At 52.8% G+C, this 20,274-nt stretch overlaps 2 protein-coding genes across 2 annotated transcripts; one reads left to right on the top strand and one right to left on the bottom strand.

The window, feature by feature from the left end:
* The first annotated feature begins 78 nt into the window (after positions 1–78).
* HDAC1 (histone deacetylase 1) lies at positions 79–14,552 on the top strand. The gene is made up of 14 exons (XM_083810043.1): positions 79–293; positions 3,762–3,874; positions 4,283–4,400; positions 7,044–7,118; positions 8,233–8,371; positions 8,965–9,106; positions 9,900–9,992; positions 10,296–10,404; positions 10,579–10,719; positions 11,064–11,172; positions 11,278–11,408; positions 12,173–12,319; positions 12,425–12,473; positions 12,850–14,552. Exons 1-14 carry the CDS (start codon positions 245–247, stop codon positions 12,875–12,877), a joined length of 1,443 nt encoding a protein of 480 aa, XP_083666169.1. The 5' UTR covers positions 79–244; the 3' UTR covers positions 12,878–14,552.
* A 2,070-nt stretch (positions 14,553–16,622) lies between these two features.
* MARCKSL1 (MARCKS like 1) lies at positions 16,623–18,811 on the bottom strand. The gene is made up of 2 exons (XM_083810012.1): positions 18,648–18,811; positions 16,623–17,985 (listed from the first exon to the last, which is right to left on the bottom strand). The coding sequence occupies exons 1-2, from the start codon at positions 18,741–18,743 to the stop codon at positions 17,359–17,361; spliced, it is 723 nt and encodes a 240-aa protein (XP_083666138.1). The 5' UTR covers positions 18,744–18,811; the 3' UTR covers positions 16,623–17,358.
* Between the last annotated feature and the right edge of the window lie 1,463 nt (positions 18,812–20,274).

Genomic DNA, 20,274 nt, shown 5'->3' with positions numbered 1-20,274 from the left:
ACAATGGTACAGCCCAGGCGCCCCCCCCGCCCCCCCGCTTCCCCGCTCCGCCTAGCGTGCTGGCACCCGCTCCCCCTCCGCCGTCGCGGCTTCCCATTGGCCGGCGGGCGGGAGGGGGCGGATCCCTGAGTGCCGATTGGCCCGGAAGCCGCGCGGGGGGCGGGGCTTCGGGGCCCCGGCGGCGGGGCGGGTTGCGTTGCGCGGCGGCGGCGGCGGCGGGGTCGGCGGTGGCAGGGGCAGGAAAATGGCGCTGACGCAGGGCACCAAGCGGAAAGTGTGCTACTACTACGACGGTGAGGGGCCGGGGGGGGCTCGTGGGGGGCTGAGGGTAACGGGGGGGGCGGGGGGCGGAGGGTAACGGGGGGTAACGGGGGGGTTGGGGGGGCGTGAGGGGGTTTGGGGGGGCAATGGGGGGGGTTGAGGGGGATTGGGGGGGGTTGGGAAGGGTGGGGGGCTTGGTAGGGGCCGGGGGCACTGAGGGGGGGGGGTAGGAATTGGGGGGGGCACTGGGGGGGGCAGGAATTGGGGGGGCACTGGGGGGGTACTAAAAGGGTGGGGGGGGACACTGGAGGGGGCTGGGGGCACTGGGGGGGGTAGGAATTGAGGGGGGGCACTGGGGGGGCAGGAATTGGGGAGGGCACTGGGGGGTACTAAGAAGGGCGGGGGGGACACTGAAGGGGGCTGGGGGCACTGGGGGGGTGCTAGGAAGGGTGGGGGGGCACTGGGGGGGGCCGGGGGCACTGGGGGGGGCGTTAGGAATGGTGGGGGGGCACTGGGGGGAGGGTATTGGGAAGAGTGGGGGGCGAGGGGAAGGGTAGGGGGCACTGGGGGGGTGGGGAAGGGGGGGGCACGGCAGGGCTGGGGGGTACTTGGGGGGGTGGGGGGGAAGGGGGAGCACGACAGGGCCAGGGGGCAGTGGGGGAGGGGGGTTAGGAAGGGTGGGGGGTGAGGGGAAGGTAGGGGGCACGGGGGGGGATTGGGGAGTGGGGGCACAGCGGGGCTGGGGGGGTAGGAGGGGTGGGGGGCAGTGATGGGGGGTTGGGAAAAGTGGGGGGTGAGGGGAAGGGAGGGGGGTACTGGAGAGAGGGGTTGGGAAAGGGGGGATGCAGGAAAGTTGGGGGTACTGGGGGGGGTTGGGAAGGGTGGGGGTGAGGGGAAGGTGGGGGGCACTGGGGGGGGGGTTAGGATGGGTGTGGGGCACAGCAGGGCCAGGGGGTGCTGGGGGGGGGGTAGGAAGGTCTGGGGGCAAGGGGAAGGCAGGGGGGCAGCCCTCGGGGGAGCAGGAGGGAGAAGGGGCCGGGGGTGATCCCGGAGCTTCGGGGTGGGGAGGGGGCAGGAGGGGCTGGGGGTGGCCGGGGGAGCCATGGCGAAGGGCTTGGGGGGGGGGGGCGAGCCTCCATTAGGGGGGCAAAGGGGCTCTCTGGGAACTCCTGTTTGGGTCGGGGGCGGCCCCGTGGAGCCAAGGACAACCGACGGGGCCACGGTGTGGGTTTTTGGGGGGGTTCCAGCGTCCCAGAGTGTTGTTCGGTGCTGGCTGGGCTGTAGGCTGCCGGTTTTCTTTCTTCTCTCTTTTCCAAGGCTGTTGGGGGGGGGGGGGGGGCACTGGTTTTTGGCTCTGTAACCCCCCCCCCGGTGGGACAGGGGAGTAACGGGGTGCAGGAGCTGCCCGGAGCCCCCGCTGGGTTCCTCGGGCGCTTTCCCCACGTTCTGCCGCTCAGCAGAAATCGGGGCTGTCCCACCTCGGGGCCCGTTTGCAGCCCCCTGCCCTCTGGAGGCGGTGGGCGAGCTGTGGGGGTGCCGCGGGGTCCGTCCCCCCCCCTTCCGTGGAGGCTTTCAGTCCGTGAGGTCAAATAAAAACTTTTCATCGCTGTTTTTCCCTCGTAAGCGGACGCGCTTCGCCTTCAAGCAGCTGAGCGGGGTGTTTTGTGCGTCGGGCGGGCAGCGAGGGCTTTAATTGCTTCTGAGGAGTCGCGGCGGGGTGGCAGCCCTTTGGGGGGGGGGGGGTCTCTGGCTGTGCCCCGCTGTGTGACACCCCTGATATCAAAACCAGCGGGGCGCTGCAGGAGCGCTCGCGGGAAGCACCAGGACAGCGTCCGGGTGCGAGCAGCCTGCACCACGAACCCAAACCTCCTCCGAACTTCTTCCTGCCCCGAGAACGTAACGTGGTCACGAGGAAAGCTGCTCAGGCCGTGCACGACCTCGAGCCTTCAGAGGCACGAGGTGATGTCCCGAACACCGATCGGCCGTCGCGCTGTAAAGTGCTGAGCAGAGGTTGCCCTTGGCGTTTCCGTTGCGCGGTGACTCCGTGAAACGAGCGCCGTGCCCTCCTGGCTGGCGCTGTCCCCCCTAATTTACCTCCGTGGGGAGGTTTTAGTGCCTTGTTTCTGCTCTTTTATGAGGGGCTGGCAAACGTCCACAGCACATCCTGGGGTGAAAGTGTGCTTTTTTTTGTCGGGGAAGGAGTAATCTGCACTTGGGGGAGGCCGGCTTGGTCGGGTCCTTGATGTGCCACGCAGGGAGCTCAGGGCCGGGCAATGCGGCGCCGTAATGCCCCAGAGCGAGGTCCCTGGGAGCTGTTTGGGCAGCGCCTGGGTCCCTCCCCTGAGCCGTAAAACTCCGATGGCAGAAGGAAACTGCAGTGGGGATCATCGCTGAGCTGCTGGGAAGGGTCAGGGCACAGGGGAGAGGCTGGGATAAAGCAGCTGGGGACCACGGGGGTCCTTCTTGGGAGCCATGGGGGTCCTTCATAGGGACCCCGAGGTGCACGGGGGGTGTGTAAGGGCTAGACCTGCACCGACGGTGACTTCTCCTTTATTAGCGGGGACTTGCAGAACCCCACAGACAGGGAGAGGCGCCCGGTGATCCACACGGTTATCGCACACCCGCCTCCGTGCGCGGGCGAGCCGCTAGGTCTGCGGGCTGGGCTGCAGGGCTCGGGGGGGTGTCCCCAGCAGAGACCCCCCCGGCAGCGTGGGGGGCTCAGAGCATTGCGAGCTGAGGGTAGAGAAGGCAGGGGGTCGCTTTCCAAAGCTTCGCGTTTGTGTCTTCTAGATGGGCTTTTGAGCATCTCGTACCGAGTTCCCCAGAGCTTGATTTAACCCGATTTTGCTGTAGGAATCGTCACCCGAGTGAAACGCCTCGGTGCAGACAAAGGACGCGCAGTTTCGCTGTAGGACCAGCCGAATTGTTTGGGTTTGGGATTTGCACCGTTCGCATGTAATTCAGCAGCAAGCAGGGCCGCGTCCGCCAGGGAGAACTTAGAGCCGCGCTGTGAGGAAGTGGCAGTTTCTCCTGAGCGCTGAGACCGGTGATGAAATATTAATGCTCCCAGCTGAGTCACCAGCCAGACCGGGTCGGGTCTCCTGCTTCCTAAACCGATTGCGAGTTGTAAAACTACGTGCACAACCCGGTGTGATTGCCCAACACACCGAGGGCTGGGAGGTGCTGCTGCTGCGCGTGCCGTCCCCTGCTCCTGGCAGCTCTCGGTCTGTGCGTCCTGCAGCCAAATGGCAAAATCCGAAAGTTAAATCTTGTGAAAAATTTCATGAAAATAAGTACCCTGGGAGAGGAGGGGGAGAACAGCGGCGCCTACTGTGAGAGAGAGCAGCGTGAGCTCAGCTTTACGAGGCAGGGGAATATCGGGGTGGGGAGGTGGCCTGGGATAAACCCACAGACGACTGACGGCCCCGTGGCTTCACTGTGGTCGTGTCTGGAGGAATTCATGTTTTTCTCTGCCGTAACAAAATCCTTTCTGTCCCCAGGTGATGTTGGAAACTATTATTATGGCCAAGGGCATCCGATGAAGCCCCACAGGATCCGGATGACCCACAACCTGCTGCTGAATTATGGTCTCTACAGGAAGATGGAGATCTATGTAAGTGTGGGCCTGGTCGTGAAGAGAAGTGTATATGGGAGATGTTAGTTCAACTGTCAGCTTTTAGTTTAATGAAAGAAAAGAAAAACTTAAATGGTTGTTCTGATGTATTTCTCCTTTCCTCCATCTCCATTTGACTGAGATGTTCTTTGCATCAGATAAGCTTTGGAGACTGGAAAATTGTTTTTTTCTCTGTAACTTAAATATTTTCTTTGTCTAGATATGCAATATGTTCCAGTCTGTGGTAATGGCATTCTTGCCTTTGAGAATAAGTTCCTCTTGTCTGTTGCTGCTGGTTTGATTGTTGTTTTGTTTTTTTTTTACCCTGGGAGTAAATCTGAGAGTGGAAATGGGCTTCAGGGGAGAGACGTATTTCAAAACAAGGCTTGCTCTTCTTTGTCCTTGCAGCGCCCTCACAAGGCAAACGCAGAAGAAATGACGAAGTACCACAGCGATGACTACATCAAGTTTCTGAGGTCTATCCGCCCGGATAACATGTCCGAGTACAGCAAGCAGATGCAAAGATGTAAGCTGCGTGTGCAGTGCTGTAGTTCCTGACGGTGCTAAATTTGTGCGTCTGGGATTCCTGGGCGAGCTTTAGAAGGTTGTGATAAACAGAGCAGCAGGAACCCTTGGAGGCTGTCTTCCTCCTGACTTAGTTTTTTCTTTACCTGGTAAATCAAGTATTTTAAAAATGGGTCCCTCTCTCAAGGCAGTATGCCAAAAGAGCTGAGGAGAACCCTTTGGCCTGGTGGTCTTTTTCAATCTTATGTTTTAATGGAAATTCTTCTAAATTACCTTCCTGGCTCGGAGATGACCGACTACTCTATTTATGAGCTACATGCATTTTGTGTAGTTGTTTAACTTTAACCAAAGGTCTTGGGGTGGGAAAGAGTTATATATTTTTAATTTTTTTTTTTAGAAAAAGCTCATCAATCATGTCCAAAATCTGCAGTTATTCTGAAGGATTTTTAGAGCAACGGCAGTTTGAAAGTGGGGGAAGTTTGAGATGCACAACAGTACCTGTCCACTTTGTGTTAGAATGTTGTTTTTTTTTTTTTTTCTTGAGATATTCTCCATTCTCTTCTAACCTCTGCAGTCCATGAAAGCACTGAAAACCTTCTGGCAACTTTAATGTTACAGAAATCCTTTTTTGGTTTATGCGCAGCTCTGAGCTGATGTCCTTTGGCAACGACTGTCTAGGTTTCTAGCTAGTAAGGACAAATAGATGAGGAAGGCTTGGGGTTCATTTAAAGTGTTTTGATGATGCATGCTGCGTTCCTCGAGAGCAGAAAAAAAGCCCGTGGGATTCATTTATGTAAAGTAAGTGTAATTTCCAAATTAAATGAAATACGGGTCTCAAGTCTGAAGTAGAGGCACTTGGAAATCTGGTATGAGCTGAAATATTCACGGCTGAAATAGATATTTAGGCACGAGCATGTAAGAGACATGACTAATATATACTGAAAGACTTCCTACAGTAAATAATATGTCTTAATATACCAAAGTACATATTTACACAGTGAACTGTTTACCCCTGGAGCTGATATGGCTCATAAACACCCACTCTGCTCTCTGGTAGTCCACATTTTCTGTACTATATTTCCACAGAACTATATTTACCTGAAGGAGGCAAAATACGAAAATTAATCTCAAACACGCATAGGACAGATCTTTTCTTCAACAAGACCTGTAAAGTGCAAGCCTCTGCCTAGCTAAAGAGCTAGCCCGGGAGGCTCAGAACGGATTAGTGGTACAGGAGACAAGGTCACTGCTCCTCGGTACAGTGACAGCTCTCCGTAGCCTGCTTTACCTTTCCTTTCAGGAAAGGGCAGGGGCTGTGATGTCCGCAAGGATGTTTCCATGTCCATACTGGACTCTGTCTCGGATACAAAGGTCCTCACCCACCCGCTGTAAGAAGGAAAGAGCACCTGCACCTCTTGTCTCGCTTTATGCCTCTAGCCAAGTGATTGACCCCCGTTATTGATATCCCTCCCTCCCTGGTAGTCCTGGCTGCTTCGAATCTCACGGTAGGAAAAGCCTCCCAGGCTTCTGTTATACAGCAGCTCCTCCTGTCTTTGCCAGGATAGCGGAGGAAAACCCTCAGATACTGTCAGTGCTGCCCACAAAGTTCTGAGGGGCAGTAAAGGTAATGAACGGTTTCTAATTTAATTTTGCTAATGCCGTGTTGCCTGTCTGAGGACTTGAGAAGACTACTCCGTAGCCTGAAAAGCAAAGCATTTAATTTGCTGTAATGGGAAGCATGCAGAAATTGATGACTTAAATTCTCCTCACTTCACAGGAAAAGCTTCTTTGAGTTAATTATTCAAACTCGGCTATTTGCTATGCCCTGCTGAAACAATCGGAAAGGGGGAACAATTACTTCCTTTGAGTGTCCTGATGGGCATTGTCCTTTTCAGAGGTCTCTGTCCTGAACGGGGACCATCCAGATTCCCTTATCACATCGTCTTTGTGAAAAGACTGCGTATTGTTGCGTTTCTAATGCTGAGATCTGCAGCTTGTGCCTTTCCCATTAAGCACAGAAAGAAAAAAAAAAACATTTTAGAGAGATTGCTACAAAAATACAGATTTTCTTTTTGCTTGTGAAAGCAAACCTTGCAAAATCTCGCTTGGATCCAAGCCTGCTGTTACTGTCTTTATTTGTAATCGTGAGGGCTGCTGGCCTCCATTTCGCACAGGCTGTGCTGACCAGCACGCGCTGCCAGAGCAGAGCCAAATACCGTAAATGTGCTGCCTCACGAGGGGCACGGGAGTTTCTGCTAAAAGGACGTGTGCTGGTATTACGCAGCTCTGGCCGATAGCATCTCCCCGCTGCCCGCTCATCTTCCAAGGTGTTGGGCTGGGTTCTGCATCCCTTCGTGGCGCGCCCCAGCAGATGGCGTGCCGCTCTCAGCACAGCCCCTGGCACCTGCTGTCCTGTGCTCCTACAACGCGCACGAGGGTCAGGAGCACCTTCCCGGCAGCAGCAACCTTTTTGGCTCATCAGGCAACCTCAGGCTGATTGCACTCGTGTATAATGATTTCTTTGTGGTTATTTTTCTGTTGATTAAAATGCGTATCTGGTTAGTTTCTAAAATCAGATCGGTAGCGTAAGCTTTACCATTTATTTGTGGCTTTGTCTTACTAATTCTTGTGCATTCTTTTCAAGTCAACGTTGGGGAAGACTGCCCTGTGTTTGATGGGTTGTTTGAGTTTTGTCAGCTCTCTGCTGGAGGCTCCGTTGGTAAGCTTGCACCTCATCTGTTCTTTTCTTCTCCTCAGCAGATGTATGTAATCGTTGTAGGTGGTGGTGGGGAAGCCCTGGGACTCTTTCTGATTTCTTTAATAATTAGACCCAGATTTCTTGTCATGTTACAATTCAAGCCTTGCACACTGACAGATCCCTTTACGTTTGTGAAGCATAGCTTCACGAGTCGGAGTTACTTCAGTGGCTGTGTGAAGGAACCCGTGAGTGATAGAACAGCGTTGCATGTGGCAGACAAAACCCCAGCTGCAACAGGGATTTAATTAAAAAAAAATCGTTGTGAGCTTTACAGGAAGAAAAGTTGTAAAAATATTGCTCTGAGTAGGTGTAGCCTGGAAAGCAAAATGGGGTTACTTAAAGCCACTGGCTCGGGCCCTGAGGCAAAATGGAATCGAAAGCTGGAACATTGAAAATGCTTTCTCTGTTTTCAAATACTTTGTTGCAGAAAGTCTTGGTATTACCAAACTGTGTGGCTGTGCAAAGGCGTTAAAGCTTTGTGGCCGCTACTCCCGCAGTGACATCTAGAAATCTTTGTTTCCTGTAACAGGGCTCAGCAGTACCTACAAGGACTGACTGCGCTTTTTTTTAAGTGACTGCTCTGTGGTCCCAAGGCTGTATGTTCCACAGAATGTAGCATTTGTTTCCATCCTTGGAGACTTGCAAAATTGCAGAAAGTTTAGGAAGGAGCTGGGGGAAGAGAACTTTCTTTGTCTAAATGCATATTGACCCAAGTATATATTAGATAAAACCGTTTGTTAAAGTCTCTTGCTTGTGGCCCTGAGAAATCTCCACTGTCTTCAACTGTGCCCCAAGCTAAATGCTGTGGACTCGTTTGTGCAGATTTTGTGAAACAAAAAACACAAAAAAAAGTGGGAAGTGGTCAAAAGTGTGTGCAGGCACAGTAGTGGCTGCGTTGCTCTTCCCTTGTCTTTGTTAGCTTGTTGAGCCAGCCACCGTTCAAACCCTTGGCTTGGGCTTGTGCCCAAAAGCACACAGAAACAACGAGGTGATGACAAGGGACCTGTGCTTTATCCCTGCGTCCCTGCCACGGGTACTCTGCCCTCGTGCTAACGTGTTGTAATTCTCCCAACAGCCAGTGCTGTGAAGCTGAACAAGCAGCAGACAGATATCGCTGTGAATTGGGCAGGGGGCCTTCACCACGCTAAGAAGTCGGAGGCTTCTGGCTTCTGTTACGTCAACGATATTGTCCTAGCCATCTTGGAGCTCCTGAAGTAGGTGGATTCCTTACCACTCTTTGAGCCCTTACCGCTCTTTGTTGCTTTTTTAGCTGTGTTTTCCAGGGGGGTCTTATTGAGCTACCTCTTTGGGATGCGGTGCCCTCTCTGCAGAAGGGCTGTGTCCCATTGTGGCTCTGTGCGGGAAGCAGAAGGCTTGGAGCATTGTGTGGTTGCTCTTAGGCCCTCCTCCTTCCCCCGAGAGAAAGGGGGCACAGCTGTAAGATGTGCCTGCTGGTTACCACCCTGACAGCTTTTGGCTCAAGGCAAACCTCAGTGGGAGGCTTGGCCATAAAAATGCGGAGTCCATTGGCTGAATCTGAATAAACTGAGTCAAGTCTGCCTTCAAAGATCAGCTGCAGCAGTAAAAGCCACTTTGTTTGCCTCGGTGATTCTGTTCCACTGCTGACTGAGGCACGTGCCCATTCTCCACACTTCTCGTGCCTGTAGACACCAGAGAGACAGCTGCTTGGTAGCTGTGCAGCCTCGGGATCAGCACCGAGTTCTTTGCCCTCTCCCCACATACTCTGCTGGGAAGGGCACTTTCTGCTCGGAAGAAACGCAGCATTTTGACTCCTTTCTGATCCTAGGTATCACCAGAGAGTGCTGTACATTGACATTGATATTCACCATGGGGATGGTGTGGAGGAAGCCTTCTATACCACAGACCGTGTGATGACCGTGTCCTTTCATAAGTACGGAGAATACTTCCCGGGAACAGGGGACCTACGGGTGAGAACAAAGGCTTAACAGAAAATTCTCCTGAAATTCTTAACTAAAATCACTGCTCTCCTGGGTTTTCCTGCTTTAAATAATGCTCTCAAAGTAGCATCCTTTTAGTGAGAGCAAAGGTGAGGCAGCTGGCTTGGCTCTTGGAGTGGGTGCTTTGTTCCTGTGATCATGGTCTATATAGCCATAAAAACAAGGCTGTGATATTGGTCATTTAGCAGCCTTCTGGTGGAATTATTCTCAGAAAAGTGACTCTGAAGATGGCGTCTTGGTCACCTGCAGCTTCTTCCAAGCTCTGTTTGGTCACACAAGCTTTTTGTGAAAGTTTATCGGGGAGTGCCTTTGTGTGTGTTGGTGCGTCTTGCTGGCATTTCTTCCTCTGAGTCAGTTCTGCACGTTAAGAAATTGCGTGGTGTTCACGGTGGCACTCTTTCAAGTCAGATACAGGTGTGGTGTCTGGTTGGAACTAGAATTTTGACCACCAGTTTTATTGCTGTGTAAGAGTGGCTTTTGCCAGCCGAGTGGGAGGCTGTGTGCTCAGAACAATATTAAGGTGACAGCAGTAGATTCTTGTTCCCTGAGCAGAGGGCCAAATGCACCCGCTCACACTAAATACCTGCTGTTGGGGTCAACTGGCTCTTGCCTTCTGATGCCAAGACAGTATTCTTCCATGAGAGCTTAGGCTTACAGTCGGATTATGCTGACGAAATCCCAGACTTCCCTTCATAATTGTGGTGCAGTTTGTGTGTTGCAGTTGATTCTCTGGTGACCTTATGCTCTCTCCTGTCTTTAACAGGACATTGGTGCAGGCAAAGGCAAGTACTATGCTGTCAACTACCCCCTCCGTGATGGAATCGATGATGAGTCCTATGAGGCGATATTCAAGCCGGTGAGTGTCTTTGCTGGGTGATTCTTTGTGTATCATACTTTGTCACTGGGTACTTGTGGAGCCATTCTTCGGGGAGACTCAGACTGCTGTTATGAGATTCTTCAGGGGTTGTATTTCTCCCTAACAATCGCAGCCTGTCATCAGTAAGCTTTTCGTTGCAAGAGCCCCAGTGTTACCAGTACAGGGGAGCCAACAGCTGTGGGAACACTAGGGATGTCTTCTTGTCGCTTGCTGATGTGGACATTACTGTGTTGTTGTGACACTGTCCTGTGGAGAAAGCATAACAATGGGTTTCTTGTTTAGGTGATATCTAAAGTGATGGAGACGTTCCAGCCTAGTGCAGTTGTCTTGCAGTGCGGGTCGGATTCTCTGTCAGGGGACAGGCTGGGTTGTTTTAATCTGACCATCAAAGGTAAGAGTGCAGTGTTTCCATCAAAATAGCAAGGCCGGGTCTGTGATCCTGAGAGGCCAGAACTGTATGGTACAGTGCACGTAAACTGGCACATATAATCTGATTAATTTTCACTGAGAAGTTTGTCCTTATGCTGTGAAGCTACAACCTTTTTCCCCACTGCCTTTGCTTCAGGTCATGCCAAGTGTGTGGAGTTTGTAAAAAGTTTTAATTTGCCTATGCTGATGCTGGGAGGAGGTGGCTATACAATCCGCAACGTGGCTAGATGCTGGACCTACGAAACTGCTGTGGCTTTGGACACTGAAATCCCAAACGGTAATAATTCTCTGATTTGCAGTAGCTGTTGTTGTTTGTGTTATAGTTCTGTAGGTCTGCCCTCCATCAAAAGGTACCCAGCAGGTTTGCTGTCATACCGAAATGAGATAACGTTCGACTGAAAACTTTTGTGTGCCCTGATAGTGTTTAACTGCCAAGTAAGCTTAGGCTCTGTTGCTAAGCTATCTGCTTTGATCTGAGTTTGGGCTACAAAAGCGTCAGCTCCTACCCCTAGGAAAATGCCGTTGTGCTCTTATGTAGCACCGAAGCCCACTGTGTATGAGGTATTTCAGTACCGGTCCGCTGTTAATTTGTGCTTTTGTCCTATTTTAACTTGCCTGCAGAACTTCCATATAACGACTATTTTGAGTACTTTGGACCAGACTTTAAGCTGCACATCAGTCCCTCCAACATGACTAACCAGAATACCAACGAGTATCTCGAGAAGATCAAGTAAGTGTTTGCTCCTCTTCACAAGACTGACACCTTTTACTGGGGGCTTCAGAGCCGTGGGTGGCTTCTTGCTGACGAAGGTATTCCTTTTCTGGCTGGCTCTAGGCAACGTCTCTTTGAGAATCTGCGCATGCTGCCTCATGCCCCTGGTGTCCAGATGCAGCCAATTCCCGAAGATGCTGTTCAGGAAGACAGTGGAGATGAAGAGGAAGAAGATCCCGAGAAACGCATTTCAAGTAGGCACTTGCCTCTGGCATAGCAGCGTTGCCTTGCCGGGAAGTGTACAGTTCAGGGCCTGTGGGTGCCAAAGCTGAACGGGATCAGTTAGCTGGAGAACTGTGCAGGCAGTAAACCAAATTACCTTGTTAAAGACAGGAGGATATATGATTCAGATTTATTTTAATTCTGGAGTCATTCAGTTTGAATCTTTCCAGTGTTCTGATTGATTTTGTAATGAAGCAATGAAGCTGAGTACTGCGGGGCTGGTAGATTTCTTCTCCCTGGGAGAAATGTCTCCCTGGGAGACAATTTCCATAAAGAAAGAACTTAGGCCTAAATGTGAGAATTTAAACAGTTCCTGTGATGTAGGTGCTATGACAGTCTCCCAGAAAGTATTCTATCGGGTTTGATCCCAGAAGTTGCCTGCCTCAGTGAAACTGCTAGTTTTTATCCAGATTGGCTGATGGCCTTTAGATCTGGCAGTCAGATTTTTCTCAGTGTGAAGTTGGTTAACCTGCTTATGCTGTCAAGTCTAGACATCACGCTGTATCTAATCCAAGTCCTACATGTGATCTTAGATCTTAAGCATGAGCAGTCAGAAGTGATCAGTTAAAAGAGATGGCAGGTAGAAAGATGAAGTGTTTTCCCTGTGGCCTAATTGTGACTTAGGTGGGTTTATTAGTTCCTTCCCACATGTGTAGATGCCCTTGGAGAAGTTAGTGCTTGGTGTCTTCTGACTTTTAACTCTGCTGAAACAACCTCTTCTCCCCTTCGCTCTCAGTCCGCAATTCTGATAAGAGAATATCATGTGATGAAGAATTCTCTGACTCTGAAGATGAAGGGGAAGGAGGGCGCAAAAACGTCGCCAACTTTAAGAAAGCGAAGCGTGTGAAAACAGAAGAGGAAAAGGAGGAAGAGGAGAAGAAAGGTAACAATGAAAGCTAGGACTGGAAGCCCTCCCAGCTGTATGGAACTTTGCCTGGTGTGTGCTTTCCTGCTGTTCTACCGTGTCTTTTTTTTTTCTCCTTTCTAGAGGAAAAAGAAGAGGAAAAACCAAAAGAGGAGAAACCAGAACCCAAAGGGTGAGCCCCATGTCTCTTGGCTTGGCAATTAACTGGCTGTGTTTGTACTTCCTTGTGCATTCCCCCGATGGGTTATTGTGTAACTTGTGGGGTTGGAAGGGAGATGTGGTAGTTTGGATGGCTTTGTCATGGGGAGACGTTTGCATAGGTAGAACAGCGCACCTGATAAAGCGCTGTGAAAGCCCTCAAAGAAAAGGGCTCAAAAATACTGCGTATTCAGTACAGCATTACTAGTTTTAGGGGGAGATTGACATCAGAGTACGGTAAGTGTTTTTAAGATGGGCTATCTAAGAAGCCTTTTTAAGGCTGCAGCTCTAGCTGGGGTACAGCCTGAGGTACTTTTTTAAACCAAATTCTTCACTATTTTCTTCCATAGGGTGAAGGAAGAGACGAAATCTACCTAAGATGGCTGCAGCTGGACAGTACCTGTCAGTGCATAGTTATCATAGGTTAGCTTCTCCGGTTGCCTCCCATTCCACAGGATTTATATTTTATATGTTTCTGTATATATTTCTATATAAATATATAAATGACTTGAGAACTGTAAATTATTCCTTGCTGCACTCCTCTGGGAGCAGATAGGGAGGATTCTGCGGAGTAGAGAGACCTGCACTGCCCAGGATTGGTGACTGGGAAGTTTCACTCTTGCCTTCCACTGCCTCCTTAGTGTGTCTTTTAAAAAAATCACTTCCTTTCTTTACTCTCCTCTGAAGTAACCACCCTTGGAAAAGAATAATTTAAGTAGAAGTAGTATCTGCATTTCAGGTTAGGTGGAAAGATGGCCATGAAACTTTTTTTTCTTTCTCTTTTTTTTTTTTTTTGATGGGAGATATGAATTCCCAAACGAAGCCTGTGAGAGACTGACTATTCCTTTGGTCTTCAGTCTGGTTCCACCATGGCAAGTAACTGCAAGCTGGTGCCGCTTCTCAGGGTCAAATAGTGCAGTTCTTGAATAGAGTTGGCTACCTCCCTGCAGCAAACTTGTGGAAAGAGATGAAGCAGCTTAAAAGCAGATCTGAAAATTGCTTGAGTGAATCTGCCCAAGAGCCCTGCAGGTGCAGATCTGGAAAATGCAAAACAAAAATCACCCTAATGTGGTGGTTAACATTTTCCAAGATCTTGCAGATCCAGTTAGTGTGGCAGCATTATGCATCTCGAGTAAGAGAAGGGATGAAATTTTTATACATTTTTTTCTATACTTATGCCCCTCTTTGCAGGGGGGAAGTGAGTTACTGCCCGTCTGGCCGCCTGCTTCGCTTTTCCAGCTTGTTCTGTCCTCAGCTACGTTTGCTGTAATGTGCTTTCTCGGTCCTGATCTGTGTCCTAGCTGAAACCATGGCAGAAATTCCCAAGTCGTGTAAAGACCAGACAAACCGAGCCCAGCTGAAGCGTCTTGTTGACATGTGTCGCTCACTGAAAAACTTCTCTGAAGTGAAGCATACAAATGTTTTCAGGTTGAACCTCTCCTCTCTTTGCTCTCAAGGCCAGTAAATATGGAGAACTTTTTATCAGCAGTCTGAGCTGTTATCTGTACAAGGGAACAGCAGATGGGGCTCTGTACATTTTTATAACTACTCCTCTTCCTACTCCCACACGTTATCTCACACCCAAAGGTCTTTTGTGATCAGAACTGGCCTTTCTCTTGCATCTCGTTTTGTACAGCTGATTGTTAGATGAGCTTTCTGTGAAATGCGTTGCTGAGCTCCAACTTTGCAGAAGTTTTGCAGGCAGTTTTGACTCGCTGCTCTCCTTTCTCAGGGGGATTCCTCTGTCCATAAGAGGATCTGTACCTCCCACGGAGTGCTGCTGATGGTTTCAACTCTAATAATGCTGCTAACTTAACACAGGTTATTTTTAAAATGTTTTATTTTTTTAAATACTTTTTTTCCCTTTTCCACCGTAAGTTTTTTAGTCTCTTGGAATCTGAGTGACGTCTCACTCCCGCTTTTCAGTGTTTGTATGTGAAGCGAGAGAGATCAATGTATCTTTGTGTCTGGGGGGGGAAATATATTGTGGTTTTTTAAAGATGCTTTTATTTTGAATTTTGAGAACCTTTGTAATAAAACTGGTACATTTCTATGGTTGGCCTGAGTTTGTACTGCTTTCTGCTGAGAGGAAATACTTGGTTAGAGTGGGAGTGTGGTTGGTTTTCAGAGTCACTACTGGAAAATGTTGCAGTGGCTTGGTCATGATCATGGTGTGGTGTAGAGCCCTACAACAAAAAATGACAGCTGTAATAAGGTTTTGAAAAGGTAAGGCATGATTTTTTCCCCCTCTTTTTGGGGGGGGTGGCTAGGTATATTGGTTCAAATGCATCTACTGAAGCCTGTAGCATTGCATATGGAACATGCTCCATGCTGCAGGTAAAAGAACACTTCAGTTCCCTTGGTAGAGGTTGAAATTTCCTTGATTTATTTTTTTGTTCCCCTGCATTTTATAAAATAGCCTTGAAATTCTCATGGACCCTTTCTCACCAGAAAAGGTAAGTTGAAATGCTGTACATTTTGTGGGCTCACACCTCTTCTGAGGATCACGGGGGTAGTTCTTGTCCTGAAATTGCAGCCATGTTCTCCTCCAGCAGCATTGCTGATGCTAATTGAGGTTGCAGCTTGGTGGGATACAGTGCTTCATGCACTGACTCTTGCTCTGAAAGCAATGTTAGTCTGGAAAGGGGAAAAAAAGTTACAGGAAGGGAGTATATTATGTATTTTTTTGCATGAGTTTAAGTGGTTTTAATCTGGTATTCAATTGAAAAAAAATAAAATTAGGAGCAGGGTAATTTTGCATTGAGTGCTGATCACAGCTGAAATGCACATGGAAGGTTCCCAAGCCAAATCTGTTGTTTAGGTAGTTAAAAGAAAAGCTTTGAGTGGCTCAGTTGCCTTTCATTGCTGTAATAATACTCCAGGAAACTTAGCTATCCTTCTCACCCTAGCACACAATTAAAATCCTCTTCTCCTCGAACAAAAACAACCGTACAATTCAAGTCACCCCTACTATATCATGCATGCCAATGTGCAACTGCAGCCTTCCTCCCTTCCAGCCTGTCTTAAAATGGCTGCCGCAGCGCGGCCGCGGCTCCAGCAGATGCCTTGAGCCCGGCACCTCTCAGCTGGGCCTGCTGCAGCTGTGCCTCGCAGAGCACACGGGAGCCATCTTCCAGCTCAGAAATAATTTGTAGATTGCAGTGCCTGCATTTAATTTATTTTTTTTTTGCCCCAGGTTAATGGGGATGAACGCCTGCTGCAGTTGCAAGCGGGTTACTTGCTTTGGATTTCCATTATTGATGATAATAAATACCTTCTGCAGTTGGAAGCAGGTTATTTGCTTTTAGTTTCCCATTATTGATAGGAGGATGAGCTACATAAAGCCCAGCATTTGTGTTTCTATCAAAGGACCGCAGAGGAGCTCTGGTGGCCTTGCCCCAGGCCCTACCTTGGCAGGGTGGTGCCCCAGCAGCCCTTGGTCCTTGCTTTTCTCCGGGCTCCCCTTTGCCAGCCAAAACAGCAGGGGCAGGTGATTAAAGGGGGATTAGGAGCAGGCCATTAGCTGCAGGAGGCCCTGTGCTGTCCTACAGCCCGAGGGGGCAGGATGAGCTGCTGGAGGCTGCTGCCTTTGTGCTCTGCAGCCGCTCTAAGGTGGGCAGTGCTTGCTCCTGCCTTCTGCAGGTCTGCCCCAGGAAGACACAGCTCTGTCCCCAGGCAGACCACAGGAGAAAGGATGGAGGCATCCAAAACGCCTTCATTTTCTCTTTAGAAGGAAAAAATCTTTGCTAGCTCTTACAATCAGGCACATCTCCATAGCGCAGGATCAGCTCCTTCCTAAAGCCACAAAAAAATTAAACCAAACTTACACTGGGTCTGCTTGGGCACCCCTGGTGAGAAGTCCCCCCTCCACCCCCCAGGTACTGCGGTTAGGTCTCCCAAAATCAGGTACAGAGCCAGTGGGCATCCTGAGGCAGCAGCGACAAGAGGCTGGTGTGAGAAAGTCCTTTGTGGCTGTAGCTCTACATCTGCTGCAAGTCAATTAACTGCGAGCAGAGCCAGGGCTGGGGTGATTAAATGCAGCAGCTGTTGAACTAAATAAGCAACTGCTATCTTCACTGGCCCTTGTCTGGCATCCAGGACAAGAAGGACTCAAGCTCACCCATAAAGGGGTCACCGTTTATTCCTTTCAAATGTTACAATAAAACCCATACAGCTTTTTTTTTTTTTTAGAAGTTAGAAAATTGCAAATCAAGTGTTTTGGCCATTAAAAAATTATTTACAGAGAAAACAATGTTGCTTCACATTATACAGCTGGCAGGCCCCCTCCCTCCACCCCAGACCCTAAAAGTTATCCCCTAGAAGCAGAATTAAACACAGCGGACTTACAAGCTTTACAGTTTTAAGCCAATAGTAAGACTTTATAAAAAAAAAAACTAACCAGATTAGCTTTTAAACCACTGGTTTCTATAAAAAGCACAAAATACTTTAAATGAAGTCAGAACCAGGAATGTAAACTGAGAAAAAGAATCCATTGAACAGTCACTGGCTTGCTGGGCTCGGAGGAGCACAGGGACGGTCGGGAGGCCAGCAGAGACCAGAGCAGGACGTGGGCTCTGGGGTCTTACAAACTGTAAATTCCACTTATGTCCAGGATAGTCTTCCTCCACAGTTTTAAAGTATTCAGGTAAAACTACTCCGAGTTGTGATGGTGGTGGGAATCCAAACCAGCTTCCTAACAGGGGTGGGTGAGAAATAATAATTCAGGGCTGGGTTTTAGAAAGCGCTGTCAGTTCTAAACCGGAGAGGGGAGGTGTGTGGGCAAGGCAGCGAGTCCGTGGTGTTACTGGGGTGGAGAGGATGGCGCAAGAGTCTCAAGTTAGGTGGACGCCAAGCAGGCTCTACTCTTCCTTCTGCTCCGCCGCTGCGGGAGCTGTGGGCTCAGGCCCCGCGGGTTTTGAGGGCTCCTCTGGTTTGGCCGTATCCCCCTGGGGATCCCCCGGCTGCTGCTTCTCCTCCTCCTTGCTCTCCCCTGCTTCTGCATCCTCCCTCTTGGGCTCGGCTTCCTGCTGCCCCTCGGCAGCGGCCCCGGCCCCGCTCGGCCCCGCGCTGCCCCGCTCCTCCGCCTGCCCCTCCTGGGGGGGGGCCGAGGGCTCCGTCCCGCTGCCGGAGCCGGGGGGGGTCTCCTCTCCCTTGGCCTCTGCTTTGCCTTGGTCCTCCGTGGGAGAGGACGCGGAGGAGTCCCCGGCTTCTTTCTTGTTCTTCCTAAAGGAGATCCCGCTCAGCTTGAAGGACTTCTTGAACGAGAACTTCTTCTTCTTCTTGGGGGTGTCCTTGGGGGCCGCGGCACCTTCAGGCTTCGCGTCCCCACCTTCGGCTGCGGGTGCTGGCTCGATGGCATCCTCGGCGCCCAGCTCGCCCTTGCTGTCCTCCTGGGGGGGCTCGGCCGAGCCGTTGCCGTTGAGGGGCGCCGCCTCGCCCCCCGCCTTGGGCGTCATGTCCCCGTTGAGCCGCAGGTGGCCGTTCTCCTGCGGGAGCAGCTCCGTGTTAGGCACGCCCAAGATCCGGCACCCACTCCCCAAAACCCCAAATCCCCCCAAAACCCCAAATCCCCCCAAAACCCCAAATCCCCCCAAAACCCCAAATCCCCCCAAAACCCCAAATCCCCCCAAAACCCCAAATCCCCCCAAAACCCCAAATCCCCCCAAAACCCCAAATCCCCCCAAAACCCCAAATCCCCCCAAAACCCTCCAAGCCCACCACCAGCTGGGGCGGGGGGGCCAAAACCCTCAATCCCTCCAAACCCGCAGCCAGGTGGGGCGGGGGCACCAAAACCCCAAATCCCCCCAAATCAACCCGCAGCCACGCGGGGGGCACCGAGCCGGGAAAAGGGGGGGGCCACCGGGGCGGGGGCGTTCGCACCGGGCGGTGAAGGGGGGGGGGCTCCCCGCGTTGCCACCGGGCGGCGCCCGCGCTCCGCGCCCGGTGCCGGGAGGGGGCCCGGGGCGCGGCCCGGTGCCGGCCGGTTCCGCATCCCGGAGCTCCCGGGCGGGACCCCCCCGTCCCTCCCTTCCCTCCTCTCCCCCCCTCAACGGGGTTTCGGCCGCCCCCTCCCCTCCGAGCAGCGGCCGCCGCCTTTGTCCGCCCGCCCCGGCGGGGCGCCCGGCGCCTCCCGGTGCCCGGTACCCACCTGCCCGTTGGCCTTGGCGGGCTCGGTGGCGGCGGCGTGGCCGGCCGGGGGGGCTCCCCCCTCCGCCTTGGCCGCCTTGGAGCCCTGGCTGCCCATGGTGCGGCGCCCACCCCGCCGCGGCGGCTGCGCTCGGCGCCGAGAGGCAGTGGGCTGAGCCCCCCGGCGGGGCGCTGATAAGGCGCGGGGACGGGGCGGGACGGCGCCGAGACCGCCCCCGGGGCGGGGGACCGGGCTGCAGCCACCGCCCCGGCGGGGCCGGGGGCCTTCTGCCGTTTTCCCCCTCCCCCGACGGCCGGGGAGCCCCCGCTGGGGACGGGGAGGAGGCGGACGGGGAGCGGTGCTGCCCCCGGCACCGGCACCCCAAGGCGCCTCTGCCCCCCCCCCAGCCCCGGCACCCTGAGGTGTCGCCCACCGTGGGGTGTCACCCACCCTAGGGTGCCGCTCACCCCCGGGAAGGTCCCTCTGGGGCTGGCTGGTGGCATTTGGGCTGCACCCAGCTCCCCGCCTCGCTGTGCCCCCCCCCCCCGCCCCCCCCCGGCACGCAGCCCGGTAGCTTTGCCCCGCAGCCCTTTGATTTCCTGGAAAGGAAGAGTTTAGGAGAAAGGAAAGTGGGACTAACGCGAGGCCGATGCCAAGCAGGAGGGATGTGCGGCTTGCCCGCGCTCCCAAGGCCACGGCTGCAGCAGGGAGCCAGCAGTGGCTGTGGGAGAGTGTCCTGGGGTCAGCCCTCCTGGCACCCCCCCCAGGAGGGTCCCAAGAGCGAGACCCCCCCCCCTTGTGCCGGTGGGAGCCGGCAGCGCTCCCTGCCCAGCCCGCTCCCCACCAGCAGCATCCATCAGCATCCATGCTCCGAGAATGGGGCCCTGAGCCCCGAACCCTGCCATGGCCCCGGTGCCTTCCAGCACCATGCCGGGGGCTGCAGCCCCCTCCTGCCAACGCCACCACAGCTCCAGGCAGCACCCAGCACCCGACACCCAGCACCCAGCACCCAGCTGCGCGCCGCAGCGGCCGTGCAGCATCAAGGCCAGCGTCTCCGGGGGGAAAACAACGCTTGGCTGTGTGCGCTCCGCCAACAAGGTCATGTTTTGTCTCCGTCCTCCCTCCCCCCCCCCTGCCGGCACACATCATCTCACCCCCATCGGAGAGAAATTGCGCTGTTAATTAAACCAGGCGGCATCTTCCTTATTGACTTTTGGTTGCCAGTTGATAAAGCCTTTGCCCGGCTGCTGGTTCGCCCGCCCGCTCCTCGAGCCGCCTGCGGGGTGGGCAGCGGCCGTCAGGGCTGCAGAAGGGCCGTGGAGGATGTCCCGGGTTGAAAAGCACTCGGTTTTCAGAGCACAGCGAGGCTGTTTGCTTTGGCGAGACAAACGGCCCAAGCGAGTCCATTAAATCAGTCAATAAACACGATAAACACACCGTGTCTCTGCCACTTGGTGCCCAGCGCCCCCGCTGGTACCTGCTGGGTCCAAAACCCGGCAGAGCCGCGGGTGGCGAGCCCCGGCCTCGTGTTGGGCCCGGTGTTGGGCAGCATCCGAGCCAAGCCCCGCTCCTCTCCCCACGTCCCAGGCACGAGCACGGCCTGGCTGCCCTGCTCCCATCAGGGACGGCCGGAGGAGTGGCAGGGTCC

This window comes from Anser anser (assembly GCF_964211835.1).
Source record: "Anser anser genome assembly, chromosome: 24".
NCBI lineage: Eukaryota > Metazoa > Chordata > Aves > Anseriformes > Anatidae > Anser > Anser anser.
Note: the sequence above shows the minus strand (reverse complement) of the source record. Positions and strands in the feature narration are given on the sequence as shown.